Source organism: Dromiciops gliroides, chromosome 2 (genome assembly GCF_019393635.1).
Source record: "Dromiciops gliroides isolate mDroGli1 chromosome 2, mDroGli1.pri, whole genome shotgun sequence".
Lineage (NCBI taxonomy): Eukaryota > Metazoa > Chordata > Mammalia > Microbiotheria > Microbiotheriidae > Dromiciops > Dromiciops gliroides.
In genome coordinates this window covers 535,462,317-535,486,451 of record NC_057862.1, presented here as the reverse complement: position 1 = coordinate 535,486,451, position 24,135 = coordinate 535,462,317, and the positions used below count along the sequence as shown (strand labels likewise).

The 24,135-nt window shown below is 36.2% G+C and overlaps 1 protein-coding gene and 1 pseudogene across 10 annotated transcripts; both read right to left on the bottom strand.

Moving 5' to 3' along the window:
• Nucleotides 1–297: 297 nt before the first annotated feature.
• VDAC3 (voltage dependent anion channel 3) lies at nt 298–17,382 on the bottom strand. Of its 10 annotated transcripts, none has more exons than XM_043985636.1 (10): nt 17,265–17,382; nt 14,134–14,205; nt 12,661–12,710; nt 10,487–10,489; nt 8,570–8,722; nt 7,587–7,639; nt 5,100–5,327; nt 4,306–4,456; nt 1,152–1,209; nt 298–827 (listed from the first exon to the last, which is right to left on the bottom strand). In XM_043985636.1, the coding sequence occupies exons 2-10, from the start codon at nt 14,198–14,200 to the stop codon at nt 736–738; spliced, it is 855 nt and encodes a 284-aa protein (XP_043841571.1). In that variant the 5' UTR covers nt 14,201–14,205; nt 17,265–17,382; the 3' UTR covers nt 298–735. The 10 variants fall into 10 exon arrangements, with proteins under 10 accessions (XP_043841571.1, XP_043841573.1, XP_043841569.1 ...); XM_043985638.1 differs by having other exon boundaries at nt 14,134–14,202; nt 17,265–17,287; XM_043985634.1 differs by lacking the exon at nt 17,265–17,382 and adding an exon at nt 16,947–17,076.
• Nucleotides 16,899–23,666, bottom strand: LOC122739254 (annotated as a pseudogene).
• Between the last annotated feature and the right edge of the window lie 469 nt (nt 23,667–24,135).

Genomic DNA, 24,135 nt, shown 5'->3' with positions numbered 1-24,135 from the left:
CAACACTTCCTACATAACTCTAACTGTGGAAATCACAATCAAAATGTTTTTCTGAGCAGATCTAAGAAAAGTGGAGCTGAGAGCAGTCTTCTGATTACCTCTCAGGCTGAATATTTTAAGCAATAAAGAAGGTGAGGCAAGTAGCTGGTTGGAAGAAATAAGAAACAACAGTTTAACAATTTTTGGCTAAGTATCTTGAATATATTAAATCTTTATACAAACCCCACCCAAACTACCATTCATACCAAAATATTTGTATCATTCAAGTAAACCATCACTAGCAACACATAGAAGCAATTATGTTCCAAATGTGATGAATTTATTTTACTCTGATGCAAAACCAAAGCTTTCACTATAGCACAGAGACCAATTTGATAAAAGGTCATGAAAAAGTGGTGTAGGACATGCAGGACGTGATGTACAAACTGGAGGATCAGGTTATTTCCTTTATAACATGACACTACACTGTCGTTGAAGAACAAATTTAAAATAACACTGAGAAACTGAACTGAAATGTGGCACAAACGTTACAACTTCCATGCATGCCTTCAAGTATCTCTCTCTTATAATAGACTCAAAAATCTCACTTCAGCGTGGTGGCGCTACAACAATTCTTTGGAAGAATAAAAAGTTCACATTGTTGAAATTTCACAGAAGAATATTAAGGCCAAAACAGAGTGGGTTCATTTCTCTTCATTTCCAGGGATAGATCTGATACTTTACTTAAAAACTATATTAAGCTTCCAATTCAAATCCCAACCCAACCTTATGACCTCCTGCATTGAAGTTTTTCCCATCAATTAAAGCTGAAAGCGTTAATTTTACACCTGCAAAGAAAAAACACAATCACATATTACTTAAAAAAAAATCTAAATTTTAGACAAGTGCATTTCAAATCTAACCTATGATCTACTTAATTCAGTAGTCTGATTAATGGTACAATTAGAAAAAAAGTATGGATTTTTTAGGTTTATGCTTAGAGACACTATCTTTTGTGTGTGAACAAAACTAAAACCAGAATTTTTATAACAATATTTTTGCTTTCTGTTTTAATGACTACTGCAAATTAATATATTCTAGCCTTAAAATGAAAAGTTATTTATCACGCCCTCCCTGCCAATCTTCCTTCCATTAACACCCAGTTTACTTACCTGCTCTGAGTGTCTGAGTATAACCAAGTCCAATAAGGCTGGCATTATTCACTTTACCCTAAAATTAAGAGACAAAAAAGTTTTTTCACATGGAGGTAATCATCACTGGTACTTCTATCTATATTCTCCAGATGTCAGAAGCACTTTAGGAAACAACTTATAACTATTGATATTCAAAGCTTAAGAGATAAAAAGGCAAGGGGCAGCTAGGTGTCGCAGTGGATAAAGCACCAGCCCTGGATTCAGGAGTACCTGAGCTCAAATCTGGCCTCAGATACTTGACACTTACTAGCTGTGTGACCCTGGGCAAGTCACTTAACCCCAATTGCCTCACCAAAAAAAAAAAAAAAAAGATAAAAAGGTTAATTTCTATGATTTCATTTAAATGATACCTATGGTATTACTATAATATTAGTTCCTAGAGTTACCCAGAAACCGGTTCAAAGATCTCAAATTTTTATGATTAAAGGTATTTTCTTGATACTTATGTTTTGACATTACCTTAATTTTGTAGTAGTTATTCACTAAATATGTTGACTTATTACCTACTTATAGTTCCCAATTTATCTTTTGTACAGATTCAAATTTTTTGAACCTGATAAACAATCTCAATTCATACTTAAAAGTAAATGAGAAAATATTACATTATACCAAGTACCTCACTCACTAAAAATGTTAACATTCTAAGTAAGTAGTATAATAAGGTGCTATTTAGAACACTGTTAACATTCATTCAAAAAATACTTAGCATATACCTAATATACAAAGTACTATGCCTGATTTGGTAAATTTATCTAGCATGTACTATGAGCAAAAGGTAATACAATATTGTAAAACTGATGCTAGACTATGAGTCAAGAGAACTAGATTGAAGATCAGGCCCTGTCATTTACTAGCTACATCACCTTGGACAAAATAATTAGCTCCTTTTCTGTAAAGTAACAATAATTCTATCTATCCCACCTACTTTACCAAGACTATTATGAAGACATGTATGTAAAAATGTTTCTATTATTACTAAGCCCCAGAAAAACATAAGCTATTATAATTATTATTGAGAGGTTACCAAGTAACCTAGAACAGTAGTTCTCAAAATGAGAGACCTTTGGGAATCAGTACTTCCTTGAGGTCAAAACAGTTTAGTTTGTTGAAAAAATTTGTTGTTGCTCAGTCATGTCCGACTCTTTGTGACCCCTTTTGGGATGTTCTTGGCCAAGATACTGGAGTGGTTTGCCATTTCCTATTCCAGCTCATTTTACAGATGAGGAACTGAAGCAAAAAAGATTAAGTGACTTGCCCAGGACTGCACAGAAAGCAAGTATCTGAGGCCAGATTTGAACTGAGGAAGGTGAGTCTTCCTGACTTCAGGCCCAACACTCTATCCACTGTACCATCTACCTATCTTATCATAATAATACTAAGATAATATTTGCCTAGTAACTTATTTCTCCCTTTTCCAGGGAGAAATGTGTGATACTGGATTTCTTCATATACTTCTACTAAAATAACATCAACAAATATGAGAGTCCAGCCTATCTTCTATTAAGCCAGACTTTAAAGAGATTTACAAAAATATTTAGAACAATGCCACTTCTCACTGCTCTTAAGTTTGGAAAAGTTACAAATCATGTAATGGGTCTATTTTTAAAAAGAATAAGTATTTTGAAAATTATCACTTTTAATTTCTAATGCTGTAAATATACATAGACATAGCCCACACAAACATAAACAGTTTGGGGTCCTCAATAATTTTTTAAAGTGTAAAGGGTCCTGGGACCCAAAACTTTGAGAACTCCTAACCTAGAAACATGAAGTTTCCAAAATATTAAATTTTATGCAGGGTGTAACTGTAAAACCTGGTTATCCAATCACTCAAATAATAAGCACAAATCAGACTAATTCACATCAAAAGAAATTCTGAACCAGACCTGGGATTTCATTGGCACAGGAAACTCCCTTTTATCAACGCATACTAGTACCACTCTGCAATTTAAAGTCATAGAGAGTTGCCTATGGCACTTAGAGGTTAAGTAATTTGTCCAGGGTAGCACACGTTGTGTGGATCAGAGGCCAAGACTTGAACCAATTTTTCTTGATTCTGTATGGATTTCTACCCATTATGCCATGCTGCTTTCTTACTGAAACAGGAGACTCAATTCTTATAAAATCTGAATTATAGATTTTTTTAATAGAAAGGCAGTTTTATTATTTTCAGACATATATGCATATATAGTGTCCTGAACTAATTACTGACATGAAGCACTGCCAACTGGAGGTGCTACCAGTCTTTCTTTAGTGAATGAAAGATGGGAATAGATGGTAAATCCTTAAAAATATTTTTTTCTAAGATGCCATATAAGGTAAATAGCAGTTCAGAGATTATCAAGTTAGTATGTGAATTAAAATCATTTAATGTTTCACTGTATACGATATACATTGTACATTGTAAAATTTATGATTCACAACTTGGTATTTAAAACAAATTACTTAAATCTGCCTGTGCCTGTTTCCGCATATTTAAAATGGGGAAGATAGCATGTGCCCTATCATAAGACAACAATGTATAAAATAAGATAATAGGCAGCTAAGTAGTGTAGTGAATGAAGTGTTGGTCCTTGAAGTGAGAAAGAACCTGATTCAAATCTGACCTAAGGCACTTACTAGCTATGTGACCTTTAGTAAATCACTTAATCTCTGCCTCTCTTTCATCATCTTTAAAATAGGGATAGCATCAACGCATATTTCTCAGAGTTGTTATGAGGACAAAATTAGATTAAGGTAGCAAAGTGCTTTACAAATATATAAATATATAAAACATATAAGTATGTGTATATATATATGTACTGTATATAATATATAATAATATAAATGCTAACTGCCATAATTACATATGAAATGCTTTATAACCTTGAAATGTAAGCAATTTTTATGCCTATTATTATTACTGAAAACTATTTTGCTACAAAATAGTAGCAACAAAGTAAACAGTGATGTAGTCTCACTCACCACCACCACCTGAGAATTAGAGAATTTTACAATTCAAAAGAGCCTGAGGAATCAGAATTCAAACTCTTATTTTACAAAGAAGTAAACACTAAGGTCCAGAGAGGGAAAGAAATCAAGAGCAGAATGCCATTCAGGCATTCATTCTTACAGATAAAGAAGTTTTTTGATCCAGCTTGTACTTAGCAGCAATGCCAAAACGAGTGTTGTTACTGCCAGCTGTCCAAGCAAGATTTATTGATGTTTCAATCTTCTCATTAACCTTTTGGTAGATTGACCCTCCAAATTCAGTGCCATCATTCCTGTTTTTACAATCCAGAGAAAAGATATATAAAAATCCAGTCTTGCTTAGGTTTTCTTACATGATTGAGAAAAAAATGCTCACACTATAAATTAGGACCCCATTTTGCAACTTCTTATATAAATCAATGACTCCTAAAGTGAACAACCAAATTCAATAAATAAACTTATACCTAACTCAAATGTTAATAAATGAGCTAAAATCATCTAATTGCTCAAGTGAGCAGGTTAATTTAGGCTGACTAAGCTTCGCAGAAAAATTCCATGTGACATTTCCTAGACAATTCAACTGTGTCCAAAGAAAACTGATTCTACCTATCTTTTGCATTTTCCTAGAATCCATGGACTCTAAAAAACCAAGGTTCACAGCAGACAAACTGTCAATGCATAACAAAATCAAAAGGTAAAAGTACAGCTTTAAAAGAAACAGCATTCTCCACAGTCTGGCTCCAATTTAAGCTTCTCCTTATATTCCATTTCCTATACAATGCCCAGAAACTGGTCACTGTTTCCTAAACATGGCCTGGCCTTTACCATATCTGTGCTTTTGCTCATTCTGCTCACTTCTCCCTATCCAATATACCAAGTGACATTAACTTTTAAGTGTCCTGTTCTGTCATATAATAGTGAACTGTCAATACTCACACATGTGTGTGCAACTGGAAATCAACAGCTTTATAACCCAGGGCAAAATTATTCTGAGATAGTTTGGATTTGGCTGTGTCAAAACTCATCTGATAGCCAGCAAGCCATCCTTCATAAGCCAATACAGCCCAGCCATAGATGGTCGGTCCAGAAAAATCAATGTCAACATTTCCACCAAGAGCGAAACAATCCCGTTTATAGGAGGCCTTTAATTTCCCACTCTTCTTCCTGTAAGGAGAAACATTTATTTTTATTCTTCCCAGCTACAATATTTGTTTAGTTGGTAATCCTAATTATAGATCTTTACAGCATCAAACTCCAAACTGAAAGTTTCCTTTACTGATGTGCGTTGTATACATCTTAATATCTTAATATTTATTAGTAGTAAGAACTTGACATTTTTTAACAGCTATTATTGTAGATCCAAATGATGGGCCGCATTATCACCAATTTCACAAATAGAACTGAAGCACAGAAGTTGAGGGACTGAGAAGCTATTCTGGTGAATTCATTTATAAATCATGGTATTTTAGGATACATGACAGGTGCCCAACTTCTTTAAATGTTTCCAAATGCCACAAATGTAACACCTTCTAAGCATTTTGAAGTTACTAACCTATAATGAAGTTATTTCATTCACACAAATATTCATGTCTCTACTCTAATAAGGGCTCTATGAGATTCATCTAACTCCAGGTCATTCCCTTTGAGCATAAAAGGAAGAATACAAAAGAACTTTATCTGTTATTACAGCTGCTATATTTACGTTAGCACCTTTCTCCATGGAATACTGTCTTTGCATATTTACCATCTAGTTGATTTTCTTTTAACTTGAAAAAAAAAACACCTCTAAACTTAAACATCAAAAAAGAAAAGACCACTTCCACATACAACTTAGAAGAGAAAGCCGATTTTATATGCCTGTATTTCTCCAGATTTGCTTATCTTTTATGCATTTTTAAGTGCTACAATAACTTTCATCCCTTTCTCTTTTTTGTAATGCTATCACTAGCCCCCACCCCCATTACCCCCTCTGCTCTCCAAACTGAAATTAAAAAAAAAGACAACTAGAACTCTTACAACAAATACGCATAGCCATACAAAACCAATTTCTATGTTAGAAAATATATTCCTGAAGACAATCCCAAAGGACTATTGATAAAACATACTATCCACCGCCAAAGAACTGATATTGATGGATCACAGACTGAAGCATGCTATTTTCCAATTTCTTTCATTTTTTAAAATTCAAGTTTTCTGATACAAAATGATTAATATGTTCTACATAATCATACATGTATAACCAATATCTGATTGCTTACCACCTCAGGGAGGGGGAAGGAGGAATAGAAATTGGAACCCCAAACTATAAATAAAAATGTTTATTACTTTAAAAAAAATAAAGAAAAACATATGCCTATACCTCAAGTCTATCACCTTTCTGTCAGGAAGTTATCCAATTCATTCTCAAAGCACCCCAGTTAGATATATAGGGAACAATAGTACTCACAAACTACTGATGAGAAAACTGAGACACAGTGAATCTTGCTCAAGAAAGCAAATTAGTGGCATAAATTGGAATCAAATCCTGGTTTCCCAACAGTCTACCTCCTTAATAAAAAACTTTTCAGTTAAAGAACCAAATGGTAATGAATAAATGAAATCACTTAAGTGTCTATGATGTGTAATGCAGTAAGGATATAAACAGAAAAGCAAGACAGACCCTGCTCTTAAGTTTCCATTCTAATAGCAAAAGAAGACACATATAAGGAGATTTCAACTGAAGGTCAACAGGGAAAAAACCCAGGGGTCCTTATTTTGGGGTTATAACAAATGGTAATACATCTTCTTAAACGTTATTTTCATTGATAAAAACATCGAATTCTGATGTTGAACCTTTTGACAGTGCCTGCCAAAGACTTTTGAGGAAAGAACTTTCTTTTCCAAGTCTTCAGTTAATTCACAGATTTGGGGGGGCCCATACTTGTGATTTTATTGGTAAAAAGAACTCTCAGTGAGGAAACATCCTACTAGTACAGATCAGCAACTGTTTTGCAATTAATAATCTTGGAGTATTGCCTGAGAGCACTGAAGTTCAAGTAACTTACTTAGGGTCACATGGCTAGTAGATGTCAGAGGAAGCACTAGAACTTATGTCTTGCTAACCTCAAGGTCAGCACTATCTACTACACTATTCTGTCTAACTTTCAAGAATACAGTTTGGGAAAATAGCTATGTAATGTTAGGTTACCATGTATCATAAACATTTCCTACCAACTACCCCCCACTTTGGCATTTTAATAAATTTGTGATCCACTTTTCAATTTTCATATTCAACGTTCTCAAGTCCTATTATTAGTTTTCATCTTCAACATATCCTCCATAGTATCTCCTCCACCTAGAATATCTCTTTCAGGTTATTTGCCTATTCTCCTATGCCCCCTTGACCACAAAGGATACTCTGTAAAATCATAAATATATAATTACCCTGTGTTTGGTACAAATATGGTGTCAAGAGTCACCTTCAAACCTTCAGCCAACTGAAAAAGATAGAAACATTTAATATTACCAAAACTCTGTACTCAAGAAGTCAATTTTAAGGACCTTCTAACTTTATGTCTAAGGAGAAGGGAATTCACAATACAAAATCTATTGCAACATTATATAACCAAAGCAGCATTTCCCCCCTCAACAAAGTTCTTCACCCATGCCAATAAAAAAAGGTCAAATCCCAATACAACAAATACACTTAGGATAAAAATCTATCTATAACAATTTTTTTTTAAAGTCGGGGGCCCAAGAATTTCAAGAATTTTTAAAGGACTACAGTTCTAGTGCTAAAAATTAATTTGAACATCTTACCCTAACGTTTAAATGTTACAGTAACATTTAAGTCAACATAAGGAAATATTAACAAATTTCAAAAATGCCTTTTTTTAAAGATAGTGAAAAAGTCCCTTACATATATTTGACACTGAATTAAACATCTGATTGACTAAATGACTGAAAGGGTTATATAATCTAATAGAATTTTTCTGAAAGGCTCATTCAGATCTAGAACAGAATGGGTACTAATACTTCACAAAGAAGAAGTAATGAGATAGTTTAACACTGCACAGCAGAGTTCTCAAACCTACCACCTGCATAGCTCCCAAGTTCTGAAACATTAAAATGTAATAAAAATACAGTACAACAAAGAGAATGTTAATTTATGGTTTTCTAAGTGAATATGCTGTCCCATTTCTATTTGAGTTTAATGCCACTAATCTTACAGGGTGTTTCCTTAACATCACTGCACAAGCCTCACTTCCCTCACTTCATGGTAGGATCAATTTGTATGGAAAGTGAAAAAGAAAAGATACTAGACAAGTTATAACATGCAGGAAAGAACACATTTTCTGGTTTGTTCAACACTCAATTTGCAAGATATACTTAAACTTCAAAAATAAACTTCTAATCTCTCCTCTTACTTTATCCTCCATGCTGATTTCTGTCCCCAAGGTATTGTCTGTGTTCCATTTTTGAACGAAGGTAAGCCCATAGTCACAGATCTTGTACTTCGTTTCCAAATTACCCGAAGCTTTACCTGTGTCAGTGTATGAATGACCAGATGTGGAAAATTCCTGGTGAAAATGAGAAATTAGGTAACAATTTCAGAATTAACATAGCAAATTAAATTAATTTTAGAAAGTATTACCACTATATTGTTCAGAAACTATAAAAGTTCACTATTTTAATAGCCCAGTACCTTGAATGATTATTCTATTTCTGTAGCAACTTTAATCTATAAATTTCCTTTCCTTTTTTTTTTTTTGCAAATGTTGAATAATCATTTTTATTTTTTTGTTTGTTTGTTGCGAGGCAATGAGGGTTAAGTGACTTGCCCAGGGTCACACAGCTATTAAGTGTCAAGTGTCTGAGGCTGGATTTGAACTCAGGTCCTCCTGAATCCAAGGGCAATGCTTTACCCACTGCAACACTTAGCTGCCCCTTTTTAATCATTTTTAGATACCCATCAATCATTATGGTTCTCTAACATTCATTTTTTTTGGCCGCCTATATACTAGTACTACATAAAACTACTTAAGTGCAGGAATTGTGTTCAGCACGCTTATATTAGCTTTATGCTTAGTTGTTACTTAATATTTGTTGAATGAAAAGTTACCCCATAAAAAGAAATCAATGTATTTTGAACACTTAAGTTTTTGACATTTGGGTCTTAGAAGAAATTATATTTTTAAAATGTCCAATTCTTTGTTATATTAACTACCTCACTACTTCATAGTGAAATTTGTAGTAATTCACGTCAATATTAAATGAAAACGATTACCTAGTTCTATACTATACTTCTCAAACTACCACTAATGAATGAGTCAGAATTCTAATTTTTTTTCCAGAAATGACAATTTGCAATATTTCTAGTATTTTCAATTAAGTGCAATGAAAAGCATCTGCCCTATTTATCCTAAAATATCAATTAAAGAGTCAAAATTTATCACCATTAATATGTAAACTATCAGGAACAAACTGCTGATAGGCCTTCTCAGGGAAAACAACTCTAAAGTACTGCCAATTAATTCTCCATGGTTCCACTTCAGTGCTTATAGGTTTGCTTCCTCCCATTAGCAAACATCCTGCTATCTAATGCTAGTTAAACAGGCTATGCCTTGAATGCCAGAGAAACATGACTAGACAGTTATGATATACTTATCAACACAGAGCAGAACTCTTTCAGAGGAAAAGTTCATGAAGCACAGTTAGGTCAAACCCTAGTTAAAAATTATCACACTTTAATCTTTTAATGGGACAATTCTATTTTTCCACTGGACACTAGCATAAAGTATTTCATTTTTGTAACTATAAATATGAAATCTTGATAACAAGTGTCAATATAAATTTTAAAATTATTACATTGTCAAGGAAATTTCAGCTATCAAGATAATTTGCTCCTATCTTCCAAAATTCCTTTTTACTTCTGATTATTTCTCATTTAGAAAAATCATAGCTCTAAGAGAGCTGTGGTTCACATAGTACTTGAGTTTTAAACAGGTTGAAATACAGAGATAAAATTGTTTAAGTTTCTGTATAAGTGCCTAATATGTTTTATATCAGTAAAATATTAGTAGCATGCTTTAAAAATATGCTAGACTTTTTTGGTTCTATATTGCATGCTAGTTAGCATCACAATCACAAAAATATTACTGTAACACAGATGGGTTATTTGTATGATGAAAATATCAAAATATCATTTTCTAGCTCTAGAAAAATGAAAGGGATGGCCATCTTGTGGAATTTTGATAGCTATGATGAAAAAAGGCATATTATCAGACAAAAAACATACATAAGGAATAAAAAGTCAAGCACATAAGCACACTCTTTATTCTTACCAGCTGGATGAATAATCCCAAACCACAGCCGCATGAAAAGATAAAATTTTAAAGTTTTGTGATTTTTCTGAACATGAAAGCTACCTCTACAGGTCCCCACCTTTTAAAAACATTATAATTTAATACAAAATCTTATACACCTTAAAAAAAAAGAAAAATCCAAATGGAAAAACAGTAATATTTTCCATATAAATGGCTTACTCTAACGAATCACATATATAAAATGTTCATGAATACATGCTATCCCCATGAAGCAGGTATTTATCCTTATTTAACAGATGGAAATATTAAGACAGAATGTCAGTGCCAATACAAGATCAAAGAGTCACTACTACCAAAGCCATTAATGGAAGAAGCCAAGTCTTTCAACTCTAATCCTCTTTTCTAACCACATCATAATGTCCAATAATGATGGCTGCACTGATTTACAGAGGTCCTGAAGGCCATGCAAGAGAGGCTGACAGTGAAGATAAAGGAAAAAGGTAGGCTGGAAATTTTTTATACTGCCTGGAATTCTCTTGAATGAAATTAACGGCTAAGGTGCCCTTAAAAGTAAACCAACAAAACCTTTCTATGCTCATAATTTCTAATAAAAAGCTTTTATGAGCATCCATTAGGCCCTTGGATAGTCTGGCCTTGTATTTTATTTCTAAGTTTTTGTCAACTAATCACAAAAGGTTAAATGAATCAATTTGTAAAAGTGAAGGACACTAAAACTTTAATGAAGTATGTAAGTAAATTCTAAGTTTTCAGTTAAATTAAAAGTGAATACATTCATATGATTTTGACCCTGCGATAGGATACCTACCATCTGTCTTGTTGACAGATTGAAAAGGCTCTTTTTAAAGATATGATATATATATATATTTTAAAAATTTCTCTCCTTATCCCTATGCTTAATTGTTTAAATAGTATTGTTAGGTTTAGAAGAGATATAGTTAACTTGGGGGAAAAATGTGTTCCAAGTTTCTCTGATAAAGTTTTAATTTCTAATACACACACACATATAAAATTAATTCAAGTTTTAAGGAATAAGAACCATTCTCTAATTGACAAATGGTTAAAGGATATGAAGAGGCAGTTCTTAAAGGATGACATCCAAGTTATCAACTGTTACATATATGAAAATGTGTTCAAAATCACTAATGATTGTAAAATACAAACTAAAGCAACTCTGAAATTTCACCTCATATTCATCATATTGACAAAGATGCACAAGGACACATGTTAAAGAGACTATGGGAAAATAGGCATATTAATGCACTCTTGATGGAGCTATGAATTGGCATAGTCATTCTGTAAAACAATTTGGAACTATGCCCAAAAAGTCAGTAAATTGTGCATATCCTCTGACTTAGTGATACTTATACTAGGCCCAAATCCAATGACAGCAAAGAAAAAGAATCCATTTAAAGTTCTTTTTTGTAGTGGCAAAGAACTAAGAACTGGAAATGAAGGGAATGCCCATAAATTGGGAAAAGAATGAACAAATTATGAATGTAATGGAATGCTATAGTATTCTATGGAAGGGGATGTGGTTTAAAGAATCTTGATAAAACTTGTAGGAATTGATAAGCGTGAAGTAAGCAGAATTAGGAGAATAATTTATAAAACCACAACTTTGTAAAGACAAACAAAACAACTCTGAAAGACTTAGGATCCTTGGATCAATGCAATAACCAACTGTAATTCCAGAAGATATGTAATGAGATTCAAGATGCAGAATGAGGTATGTATTTTTGTAGCAAACATGGGAATTTGTTTTGCTTAATTATGCTTATTTGTACAAAGTTTTCTTTTAAATGAAAGGTGAAGTATGGGAGAGAAAACAAATGCTTATTAGATGAAAAATTAAATAAGTAGGGATGATCATGGAAATCAAGACTGACTAGGCGAAAAGACCAAAGTGCACAAAACACACTTCAACTACCCTTAGCTCAATCTCTGAAGATGAACCAAAGTGCTAAAACAAAGAGACAGTATCCAAAACAAGTGGTACTCACCATTAGAAACAGGACATGCCTTATTTTTAAAATCACACAACTGTTTTAAGGAATTGCAATAAAAGTTTTTTTTAAAAAAAGGGTCAATATGGAAAAGAAACATCTATAAAAATGTGGAAAATGATAAAAAAACATTAAAAGTTCCTTTAGGGAAACTGCTCAAGTACTCACCACTCCACTGCAGGACTTGGTTCTAAGATCTATCTTAACCATACCAAACCCTGAAATTAAAAAAAAACAACAAACCATATTATTAAAAAATGAAAGTTATAATATTTTTTTAAATTAGAAGGCATTTTTAAAAAGCTATATGTGCTACAATCTAATATGGTTAGCTCCATAATAATCTTAATTATAACCCGGTAACTCAAAAGCAACTTTACAAGACTAGGAAGAGAATTAGCCTAGCTATTCATAAAGATGAGAAAATACTTCTGCCACATTATGAGAGAGAACTGAGCATGATGGAAAAACATTTGGCTGACATATACACCTAAACGCAAGCTAAAAATGATGGCTAAGTTTCATAAAAGTTACTGCATAGTCATAATATGTTCATTGGAGGAAAATAACACCAGCACAATTCAATTGAAAAAGATTTTTCAGTCACCGAGATTCCTACATAAATTGTTATCCAGTCATGTTTGACTCTTTGTGATCTCATTTGGGGTTTTCTTGGCATAGATACTGGAGTGGTTTGCCATTTCCTTCTCCAACTCATTTAACAGATGAGGAAACTGAGGCCAACAGGGTTAAGTGACTTGCCTGGGGTCATAAAGCTAGTGTCTGAGGCCAGATTTGAACTCAGGAAGATTAGTCTTCCTGATTCTGGGCCTGGCATTTCTATTCATTGCACCAGATAAATAAATGGTTTTGTGAGTGTCACTTACTCAGGAAAGGCACTGAAAAGCTTGAGGGCAACTAGGAAAGTGATGGACCTTGAACCCATTCTGTATATGGATTGGGTAAAGGAACAGGGATATCTAGCCTGAAGAAGAAAAGACTGAGTAGGGTTAGAATAATGGCTGTTTAAGTATATGAAGAGCTGTCATGTGGAAGAGGTATTAGATTTATTTGATTGGCCCTTGGGAGGAAAAACTACATGCAAGCATAAACTGTAAAGAGGCAATTTAATCTCAATGTCAGGAAAACTGACTAACAATTAGAACTCTTCAAAAATACAACTGGCTACTTGGGGATATAGTGGATTCCCTCTCAATGGAGGTCTTCAAGCAAAGGATGGATGACCATTTGTTAGGGATATCGTAATTTGGATTCTTTTGGGGGTATGGGTTGGACCCAATGACTACTAAGGTCCATTCCAATTCTCAAATTCTGTAATTATGGGTAAATATGATATTTGATTATTTAGTTGTCAGTCTCTTGCACTGTTTAACAAGAATATGGGGGTGGGAGAGTGGGGGATGTACAGCTAGGTGGTGCAGTGGATAAAGCACCGGCCCTGGATTCAGGAGGACCTGAGTTCAAATCTGGCCTCGGACACTTGACACTTACTAGCTATGTGACCCTGGGCAGAGTTTTAACATAAATCTATTATTTATCTCTCTAAATAATATAAAACCAGTTAAACATTAACATCATTTTACAAGCAAAGGAACTAAAATTCAATCACAGCATACATACCATATCCTTTGTTGAAGACATCTTTGGCAGCCTTTCCTAAGTCACAGTAAGTTGGTGTGTCACACATTTCTTCTGAGAAAAACAGAAACAAAAAAATAGAATAATTTAACATAAGTAGAATAGTTCCTTCATTACCTTGTCCAATAAAAGGGGTAGTGCTATCTCATTAAGGCAAGAAAAGCAAAAGTCAAATTGATGACTATCCTTTATATAAAAAAAAAGTTTTTAGTCTAAGAATCTTGAAGTTTGTCTACTGTTTAGGCATACTCCAGATTTCAATGTTTAACCTGACTGAATTAGAACTGAGCAACAAGAAAGATGTTTGCATACAGACCTGCAATAACACAATACTACAGTGAAAAACTTGGTAACATTCCCGAATTTAAATTAAATTTTGTTATCCATTAATTGACACAATTATAAAAAAATCCTAGATTATCATTCTATTGTTTATAAGGGAGTGTCTGTCATCTGTTTTCCAGATGAAGAAAAATAAGAGCATTCTCATAACATTCAGAGGTGCTCTTGATAGAACATAAAAGAACTCTCTTCTTTTAAATACAACCAGAAATAGAACAATAATTCCTAATATTTTTTTAACAATATGCAAAAAAACCCCTCTATAGATAAAAACCTCTCTTAGGACTGATATAAAAGTTGAGGTAAAAACCATTTTAGATGCAGAGCAAAACAAGCAGAAAAAAGTGAATATGCCTAACAACTACATTAAGGTAAATGAAAAAAATTTCCAAAAGGAAGGTGAATCTCAAATAATGAAAAAACCAATGACTGGCCTTGGAAAAGAGATACCGAACATACCTCCATAGCAGAGGTGGACTACTAAGACAGAATATTGTATAAAATATCAGACAGGGTTTCTTATTGAATGCTGTTGCAGAAGTGTTTTTCACTGTCACAAGTCAACCTTGAGGTATAAGAGGTTGGAAATGACTGGGATGTAAAGACAAAAGATAACAATAAAATAAATAAAAAACACAGTAGGGAAATGGTTTTTATAAAACCTTCAAAAGGGGACAAAGTCATCACAACCTTGCAAATTCAGTTCTTAAAAAAGGAATTATCCTATAATTGAATATATCCACTAAAAATGGAGTTCTGGAACCAGGCTTAGGACTTCTTACTACAAAGTAATCTGTGTGGCCAAAAACCTTTCTGATCCAAGATAAAAATGGTGCAAAGTTAGAGACTAAATACTTCAAAAGTACAAAGTGCCCTGAGCTTTCACCTTTACTGTGAAATATGCATCACTTGCCATTAAGATCTTTTGTCAAGTTCTCACAGAAGACATTGCATTTGTGAGACAGACGTTCCTCCACCCTCTTTATAGATAAGAAATCTACTCCTACAGTAGGTTCTGAATTTCCTGACACTCAGATTTAAGAGACTAAATCAATCAAGTGGAGAACTATGTCAAACTGTACACTTAGCCAAACTTGTAATTATCATTAGGAGACATAGTGGTGTTCCAGAAGGCAGTCTAGGTACCTGGACAATTTTTGTACTCAAGGTAAAATAAATTAAGATCCTATTCAATCTCAAACCTAGCCTTTTGCTAGTTATTTAATATTGAAAAAATGATACATTGTTTAAAAAAATGGTCAACCAGTTCAAAAATAGGCAATGAACTATCTCTATCAACACCACTAAATAGCATATACTTCATTGTCCTGAAATATAGAATTTCATATTATACTTCTAGGGCAATTTTATCTTTTAAATAAGACCATACTAGGGTCTTTATAATTTTTTTTTTTAGGAGACAGTCTAACTTACTCCTACAAAGCATTTTAATTTTTCATTTGCTTCAAAACTTCTCCCAAATACTATGGGCAAATTTTACGATTTAGTCTCTAAGTTTTTTTTGATCTTTACTCTGCTTGGTCCAATGTAATTTTCCCCAAATGTTAAGTTATTAATGGCATTTACAATATTTTAACTTAGCCGGAAAAAAAAAGGCCACTTATAAAAGCAGCTCATGTGTATACAGATGTAAAGCGCTTTCCGTACATTAGCTTATTTACGTCAACTCTGAGATACTTAGTCCAAGTGTTCATCAGCCTTATTTTACAGAAGAGGACGCAGGCTCTGAAGGACTCTTGGACTGATTAGTCCAAGGTCCGACAGCAATTAAAATGGAAGAGAAGGGATTTCCCACCTCTCGGGTTACTCTTTTGGAGTTTGTACAGAAAGCATCCTCCTTTGAACTTTAAACAGCTTATCTATGAGGGAGCTTTAGCATTCCAGGGGTAAAACTTCCTTCGAATATTGTCATCATTTCTCTTTATTAAAGGAGCTCGGGAACTAAGACGCGAGGACCCAAGGGCGCCGGCGCGGCCACGGCTCCTCCCACGGGCCCTCAGCGGGGGTCCAGGCGCCAAGTTCCCGGAGCAGGTGACAGACCCCCCCCCCTACCCCCCACCCCCCAAGCACGCTCCCGGGCACGTTCGGAGGCTCGCGATAGGCACTCCAGACATTCAGACCGAGGACGAGAAGAGGCGGATCCCACCCCCACCCCCCGCAGCCGCCCGCCCGCCAGCTTGCTCGCCCGCCCAGTCCTGCCCTGCCCCCTCCGCCTTGACACAAAACCCCTACCTTCGCTCGCTCCCTCCCTCGCACCACTCCCCCATTCCGGCGCTTCCCCGCCCCCAAGGCGCCGCTCTCACAGTTACAAAGCGGTCCCTTCTCCTCCCCCGTCAATTCCTGCCTCCTCGTCGTATTCCACCCCAATCCCCAGGCCCGTACCCCTAGTCTCGGGCCGGCCTGCGTGGCACACGAGCCCGCGGCCTCCTCACCTCTAACCGAGGAGCCACTCTCTTCACCAGGGCAAAGCTGAAGGTCTTCTCCACACCGACCCCGCGTGCGCCTGCGCTGAAATCGCTCCCAGAGCGGGCGCCTGCGCACCGCGGGAAGCTACTTCTCCCGCCCCGCCCGCTCTCCCAACCCCACCCCTGATCGCTCGGTTCTGTGGCGCCTGCGCTGTAGTTTTCTGGCGCCTGCCCGAGGGGAGTGCCGGCGCGGCGAGGCGTGGTGTAGTGTGGGGAAAGGGAGAGCTGAGGTGTCTAGGAGGGCGCAAAGCGAACCCCACAAGTTCCAGACTCTATATCGCTTACCGTGTACACGGAAAGGGCCCTCGACACACAGAGTAGCCGAAGGGCCAGGAAAGCGAGGGAATGGACGCTAGGAAAGTACGACCATCCCTGAATGTGCCTAATCTCGCGAGAACCGTCGTGGGCGGGACCCCGATGTCTGTTACCGAGGCGTAAGAAGGCGGAGCGTGGCTGGGGTGTGTGTAGCCGGCTGGCCTGGTAGTTAGACTTCCTTGAAAGGTTCGGATACCGGGTGACCCTGGGAAAGTCACTGAAGGGCTCTCATCCTCCAGCTCCTCCTCTGCAAAATGGAAATGATTATAATAACCAGCCAACCTCAGGGTTGTTGTGAGGTTCAAATTCGATAATAGAAAAACCTTTCCAAACACTTTGAAGCGCTCTGTGAATGTCGGTTTTTATTTTGTATTATTTAGGAATAGCTGGAGCATTCTACTTCCGTCCTGAGTGCATGCTTTGGACTCCTTAATTTTATGCATCACCCAGAAATGGTTAAAAATTAAATGAGGAATAATAGTATCTGACATTAATACAGGGCCTAACATAGGCTAGGTACCGTGCTAAGCACTTTATAAATATTTCATTTGATCCTCACAACCTTGGGGGTCAAATGGAAAAGGATGGTTTATTTATTGATTAGACGTGCCTTTGGAACTTCTTACAAGGCCTGAAGTTAAAAGAAACATGTCTTAAGAAACCTGTGCTACTACAGCATACGTTTATGCATTTAGATTTGGAAGGTAGCCAAAAGGTCATTTAGTCTCTTCCATCTACTTCACCATTTTACAGATCGGGAAACAAACTGGGAAGTTCAATGTTTTAACCTAGGCTAGTCCCTTGGCTCCAAATTACATTTTCTTTATCCTACATCATATTGACTTGAAGAAAAGATCTTGTGCCCTGGACGGGCCTAAGCCTATTCTTTCTCTTTAGGGTGGGGGTAGTATGAACAGAGATTTGGAAATTGTTCTTTTCAACATCACTTTCTTCAAAGGCCTTGTTCTTTCTTCCCTATGAGAGCAAGCTCAACTCACCCACGTGGGCCTATTCTCCTTTCCTTACATATTGGAAGAATTCTCCCCTAAGATTTATCTCAAAGATCTCAAATTTATCTCAGATAGTAACCTGCTAAAATTACAGCTTCAAAATAATTTATCTTCACCCCCTTTTATGCTTTTCGCCTCTTTCTTAAATATTTTAAGACCTAATCTGAGTGTAGGTGACTGAGTTCTCAGGACCTACCAAATTTGGAAGGCCATAGACTGCATATGCATTGTCCAAAGATCTTCCTAGCTTTCTCTGAGGAAGCTTAGTCACAGATCTCATGGAGAAAACCTATCAAGGTACGAAGAAGTGTTCAGGTACTTCTTTTCAATAGTATTGTTTTCCAATTACATTTGAAGACAATTTTAACATTCATTTTTTTAAAATAAAACTTTGAGTTCTAAACTTTTTCTTTTCCTCCTTACAAGGTAAGCAATTTGATATAGGTTATATGTGTGCAATTATGTAGAACTTATTTCTGTATTAGTCATATTGTGAAAGAAGAAACAGAACAAAAGGAAAAGCTGCCAAAAAATAAATAAAACAAAAATAGTATGCTTTGATCTGCATTAAGACCCCATCAGTTCTTTCTCTGTATGTAGATAATGTTTTCTATTGTGTGTCTTTTGGAATTGTCTTGGATCATTGTATTGCTGAGAAGAACTAAGTCAATCACAGTTGAACATCATACAATATTGTTGTTACTGTGTGTACAGTGTTCTCCTGGTTCTGTTTACTTTGCATCAGTTCAAGTAAGTCTTTCCAGGTTTTTCTGATCAGGTATTTCTTTTCTTTTCTTTTTCTTTTTTTTTTTTTGGTGAGGCAATTGGGGTTAAGTGACTTGCCCAGGGTCACACAGCTAGTAAGTGTCAGTGTTTTGAGGCCAGATTTGAACTCAGGTACTCCTGACTCCAGGGCAGGTGCTCTATCCACTGTGTCACCTAGCTGCCCCAGATCAGGTATTTCTTGATAAGTGCCTTAAAAACCACATTGCTATAATGGTTTGAACTAGCCAAGCTGGTGGAATAGGAAGACAGAGTGCAGCCTAACTCTCCTAATGGCTATATGAACAAAGATCTCAAGTACAAGATTGAATAGTGAACAAAAATCTAGGAAGAGATCAGAGACGGTCATCTTTCCAAAACAGGTTCAACCCACAGGCAAGTGACCAGGACAAGAACTCTGAACAGAGGTGGCCTTGAATCACAGAGCCAGACCCCAGTAACAAAACAGGGAGGTTAAGAACTCAGACTCAGGCCCTGAATCTAGGTCTACTTCTCTAACCCAGGTTGGACTTACTCTCCTACAAAGAACAGGGCCTCAGCACTTTCCAGGCAATCCCTTGAGGTAGTAATATAAGACTTGGAAGATAGCCCCATGCCACAGGGGTCCCGGGTCTATCACTAGACAATCTAAGACTCATTTCCCTAGCACAGGCACATAATGCTTTTGTTCTACCCAAGAGAGGGAATCTCAAAACCATATTCCTGGAGCAGAAAAGGGCCACAACTCTGACTCTGTAACCCAGGAGAGGGGATCTTAGGGGCAGATTTGAGGCAAAGTCAAGGCTGAAGTATGGACCAAAGCATGGTTGCTCTGAACCCTGCAGCAGAACAACAGATAAAAAAGGCCAGAACTATTCAAAACCATGATAGTCTCACCAGAAGTGAGCAGAGCCAAGCCCTAATACAAAATCCTAATCTGGAAAGTAAAGCTGGGAAAATGAGCAAACAAAAAAAGATTAAGCACCATTATGATGCCAGGGATACCCAAGTTACAGTAACAGAAGAGGAAGATAATTCTACAAGTAAAGTCTCAAAAAAAGAAAAAAAAACATGGTTTGATCACAAAATCAATTAGAGTCTCTCTAGAATACATGAAGCAAGACGTTTCTTGTGGTTTTAAACTATTATAAATTAAGTGAGAACGCTGAAGGAAAAAATTGGAAAAGAAATGAGAGGCAAGGAGGAGAGAATTGGAAAGAGAATTTAGCAGCTAAGCATAAGAGGTATAAGACCTTACCCACATATCAGACACCTTGAAAATTAGAATGAACTAAATAGAGTTAAATTAATGACTGTAGGAGAGGAAGAGAACTATTAAGATAAAGTCAAAAGATTGAAAAAATAGGGGCAGCTAGGGGGTGCAATGGATAAAGCACCAGCCCTGAATTCAGGAGGGCCTGAGTTCAACTGTGGCCTCAGACACTTGACACTTGCTAGCTGTGTGACCAAGTCACTTAACCCTCATTGCCCTGAAAAAAAAAAAAGATTGAAAAAATAGAAGAAAATGTAAGATGTCTCACATCAAAAAGCAATTGATCTGGAAAATGGAACAAAGATAATTTTTAAAAGGAGTCTGGGGGGAGGGGCAGCTAGGTGATGCAGTAGATAAAGCATCAGCCCTGGATTCAGGAGGACCCGAGTTCAAATCCAGCCTTAGACACTTGACACTTACTAGCTGTGTGAGCCTGGGCAAGTCACTTGCCCCGCAAAAAAAAAAAAAGGTCTGGATAGCATATTTCAAGATAATAAACAAAGCTGCCCAGATCTGTTAGAACAAGAGGGCAAGGTGAAAATAGAAAAGAATTCATCAGTCACCTCTTTAAAGAAACTCCAAAGTGAAAACTCTCAGGAGCATCATAGTCAAAGTCCAGAGCTTCCAGGTCAAGGAAAAAAAAATCCCATAAGTAGCCAGCAAGAAAATTCTCAAGTACTGAAGAACCATAGTCATGATCACATAAGATTTATCAGCTACCAGTATAAAAGAGTAGAGAGCATGGAATGTAATATTCCAAAAGGCAAAAGACATTGCAAAAATAACATGCCCAGAAAGATCAGTTGTAGACCTACAGGAGGAAAAAATAGACCTTCAATGAAACAGAGGACTTCCAAGGATTCCTGATGAAAAGACCAAAGCTGAATGGAAATTTTGAAATATAAACACAGAAGGCACAAGAAACATAAAAAGTTAAATACAGGGTGGGGCAAAAGTCATGAAGGGATTTCAATATTTAATAATGCCTTTATTTTTTGTTTTTTATTTATAATACCATAGCATCATATACAGTATATATATGAAATGAATTTACCAGTGAAAAAATCAAATCTCGTAAATGGCAAAAAATAAAGAAAAAATAATTTTCAAAAAGTTGTTATGGAGCAGTTAGGTGGTGCAGTGGATGGAGCATTGGCCCTAAATTCAGGAGGACCTGAGTTCAAATCTGGTCTCCAACACTTGACACTTACTAGCTGTGTGACCCTGGACAAGTCACTTAATCCTCATCGCCCCACCAAAAAAAATAAAATAAAATAAAATAGTTATGCATTGTGACTTTTGGCCTACCCTGAGCAATGGGAAAAAACTTTGTAAGAATGAACTGTTTAAGGTTGTCTTCTACCAAAAGAATATAATGTCACAAGTGGTCATTTTGTTGTTTAAATATATCTGACTCTTTGTGGCCCCATGACCTATAACCCTCAGGCATTTATAACCATCCTTTACTTCTTGATGTCTGCCCAAGCTCATGTTCATTGCTTCCATGACACTTCCTATCCATTTCATCCTATGCTGTTCCCCATTTCCATTTGCCTTCAATTTTTCCCAACCCCTCAGTCTTTTCCAATGAGTCCTGTCTTTTTATTATGCGGCCAATGTTGTTTTTTTTTTTTTTTGGTTGTTGTTGTTTTTTTTGTTTGTTTTTAGTGAGGCAATTGGGGTTAAGTGACTTGCCCAGGGTCACACAGCTAGTAAGTGTTAAGTGTCTGAGGCCGGATTTGAACTCAGGTACTCCTGACTCCAGGGCCGGTGCTCTATCCACTGCGCCACCTAGCTGCCCCTGCGGCCAATGTTTTTAAGCTTCAGCTTCAATATTTGACCTTCCAGTGAATTGTCTGAATTAATTCTTTAAGTATTGATTTGATCTCCTTGTTGTCCAAGGAACTACCAAAAGTTTTTTCCAGTACCACAATGTGAAAGCATTGATTCTGTGGCACTCAGCTTTCCTTATAATCTAACTCTCACAGCCCTACACTGCTAATGGAAAAACCATACCTTTGACTAATATGGACCTTTGTTGGCAAAATAATGTCTCTGTTTTTTAGTATGCCATCCATCCAGATTTGCCATAGCTTTCCTTCCCAGGACCAAACATCTTTTAATTTCATGACTGCACTTGCTGTTTGCAGTGATTTTTGAACCCAGGAATATAAAATCTGACCCTGCATCTATTTTTTCTCCCTCTATTTGCCAGGAAGTGATAGGACCAGTTGCCAATAACTTAGGGGTTGTTTGATGTTAAGTTTCAAGTCAGCTTTTACACTCTCTTCTTTCAACACTTCTTTCACACTCATCAGTAAGATTTATTCTTCTTCATGTTCTTCTCTCAATGTAGTATCATCTGCATATCTGAGATTATTGATATTTCTTCTGGCAACCTCAATTATGGCTTTTGATTTCTCCAGCCTGGCATTTTGCATCACGTACTCTGCATATAAGTTAAATAAGTAAGCTGACAATCTATAGCCTTGGCATACTTCTTTTCCAATTTTAAACCAATCAGTTGTTCAATGTTCAGTTCTAACTGTTGCTTATTGGTCTGCATATAGGTTCCTCAAGGAGACAAGTAAGATGATCTAGTATTCCCATCTCTTTGAAGACTTGCCACATTTCGTTGTTATCCATGCAGTCAAAAGCTTTAGTGTAGTCAATGAAACAAAAATAGAAGTTTTTCTAGAACTCCCTTGCTTACTCCATAATCCAGCAAATACTGGCAATTTGGTCTTTGGCTCTTCTGCCTCTTTGAAAACCAACCTGCTCTTCTGGTAATTCTCAGTTCACATATTACTGATATTGCTGAAGCGTAGCATGCAGAATCTTAAGCATAATCTTTCTGGCATGTGAAATGAGTACAGTTGTTCAGTAATTTGAAGATTCTTTGGCATTGCTCTTTCTTGAGACTGGGACATAAATTGATCTTTTCCAATCCAGTGGTTACTGTTGGGTTTTCCAAATTTGCTGGCATAATAAATGCAGTACTTTAACAGCATATTTTAGGATTTTAAGTAGCTCAGCTGGAATTCTATCACCTCCACTAGCCTTATTGTTAGCAGTGTTTCCTAAGGCCCACTCAACTTCATTCTGCAGGATGTCTGGCACTAGATCAATAACCACACAATTGTGGTTATGGGTGATGTTAAGGTGTTTCTTGTATAGTTCTTTTGTATAGTCTTGCCAACTCTTCTTAATCTCTTCTACTTCTGTTAAATCCCTACCATTTTTGGCTTTTATCATGCCTATTTTTTTGCATGAAACTTTTCCTTTGATATCTCTAATTTTCTTGAAGAGATCTCTTATTTTTCCCATTCTGTTGTTTTCTTCTACTTCTCTGCAGTGTTCATTTAAGAAAGCCTTATCTCTCCTTGCTACTCTCTGGAATTCTGCATTCAGTTAGATATAGCTTTTTTTTTTTCTTCTTTACCTTTTGCTTTCCTTTTTCCTCAGCTATTTGTAAAGCTCATCAGATAGCCATTTTGCTTTCTTTCTTGCCTTTTAATCTTTGGAATTTTTTTTGTTGCTGCCTCCTGTACAATATTGCAAACTTCTGTCTGTAATTGTTCAGGCATTCTCTCTAAGATCCAATCCCTTAAATCTATCCATCACTTCTACTTCATGGTTTTCCCTACTTTCTTCAATTAAAGTCTAACTTTGCCATAAGAAACTCAGGATGTGAGCCACAGTTGGCTCCAGGTCTTGTTTTAACTGTCTGTATAGAGTTTCTCCACTTTTTGCTACAAAGTATATAATCAATCTGATTTTGATATTGACTATCTGG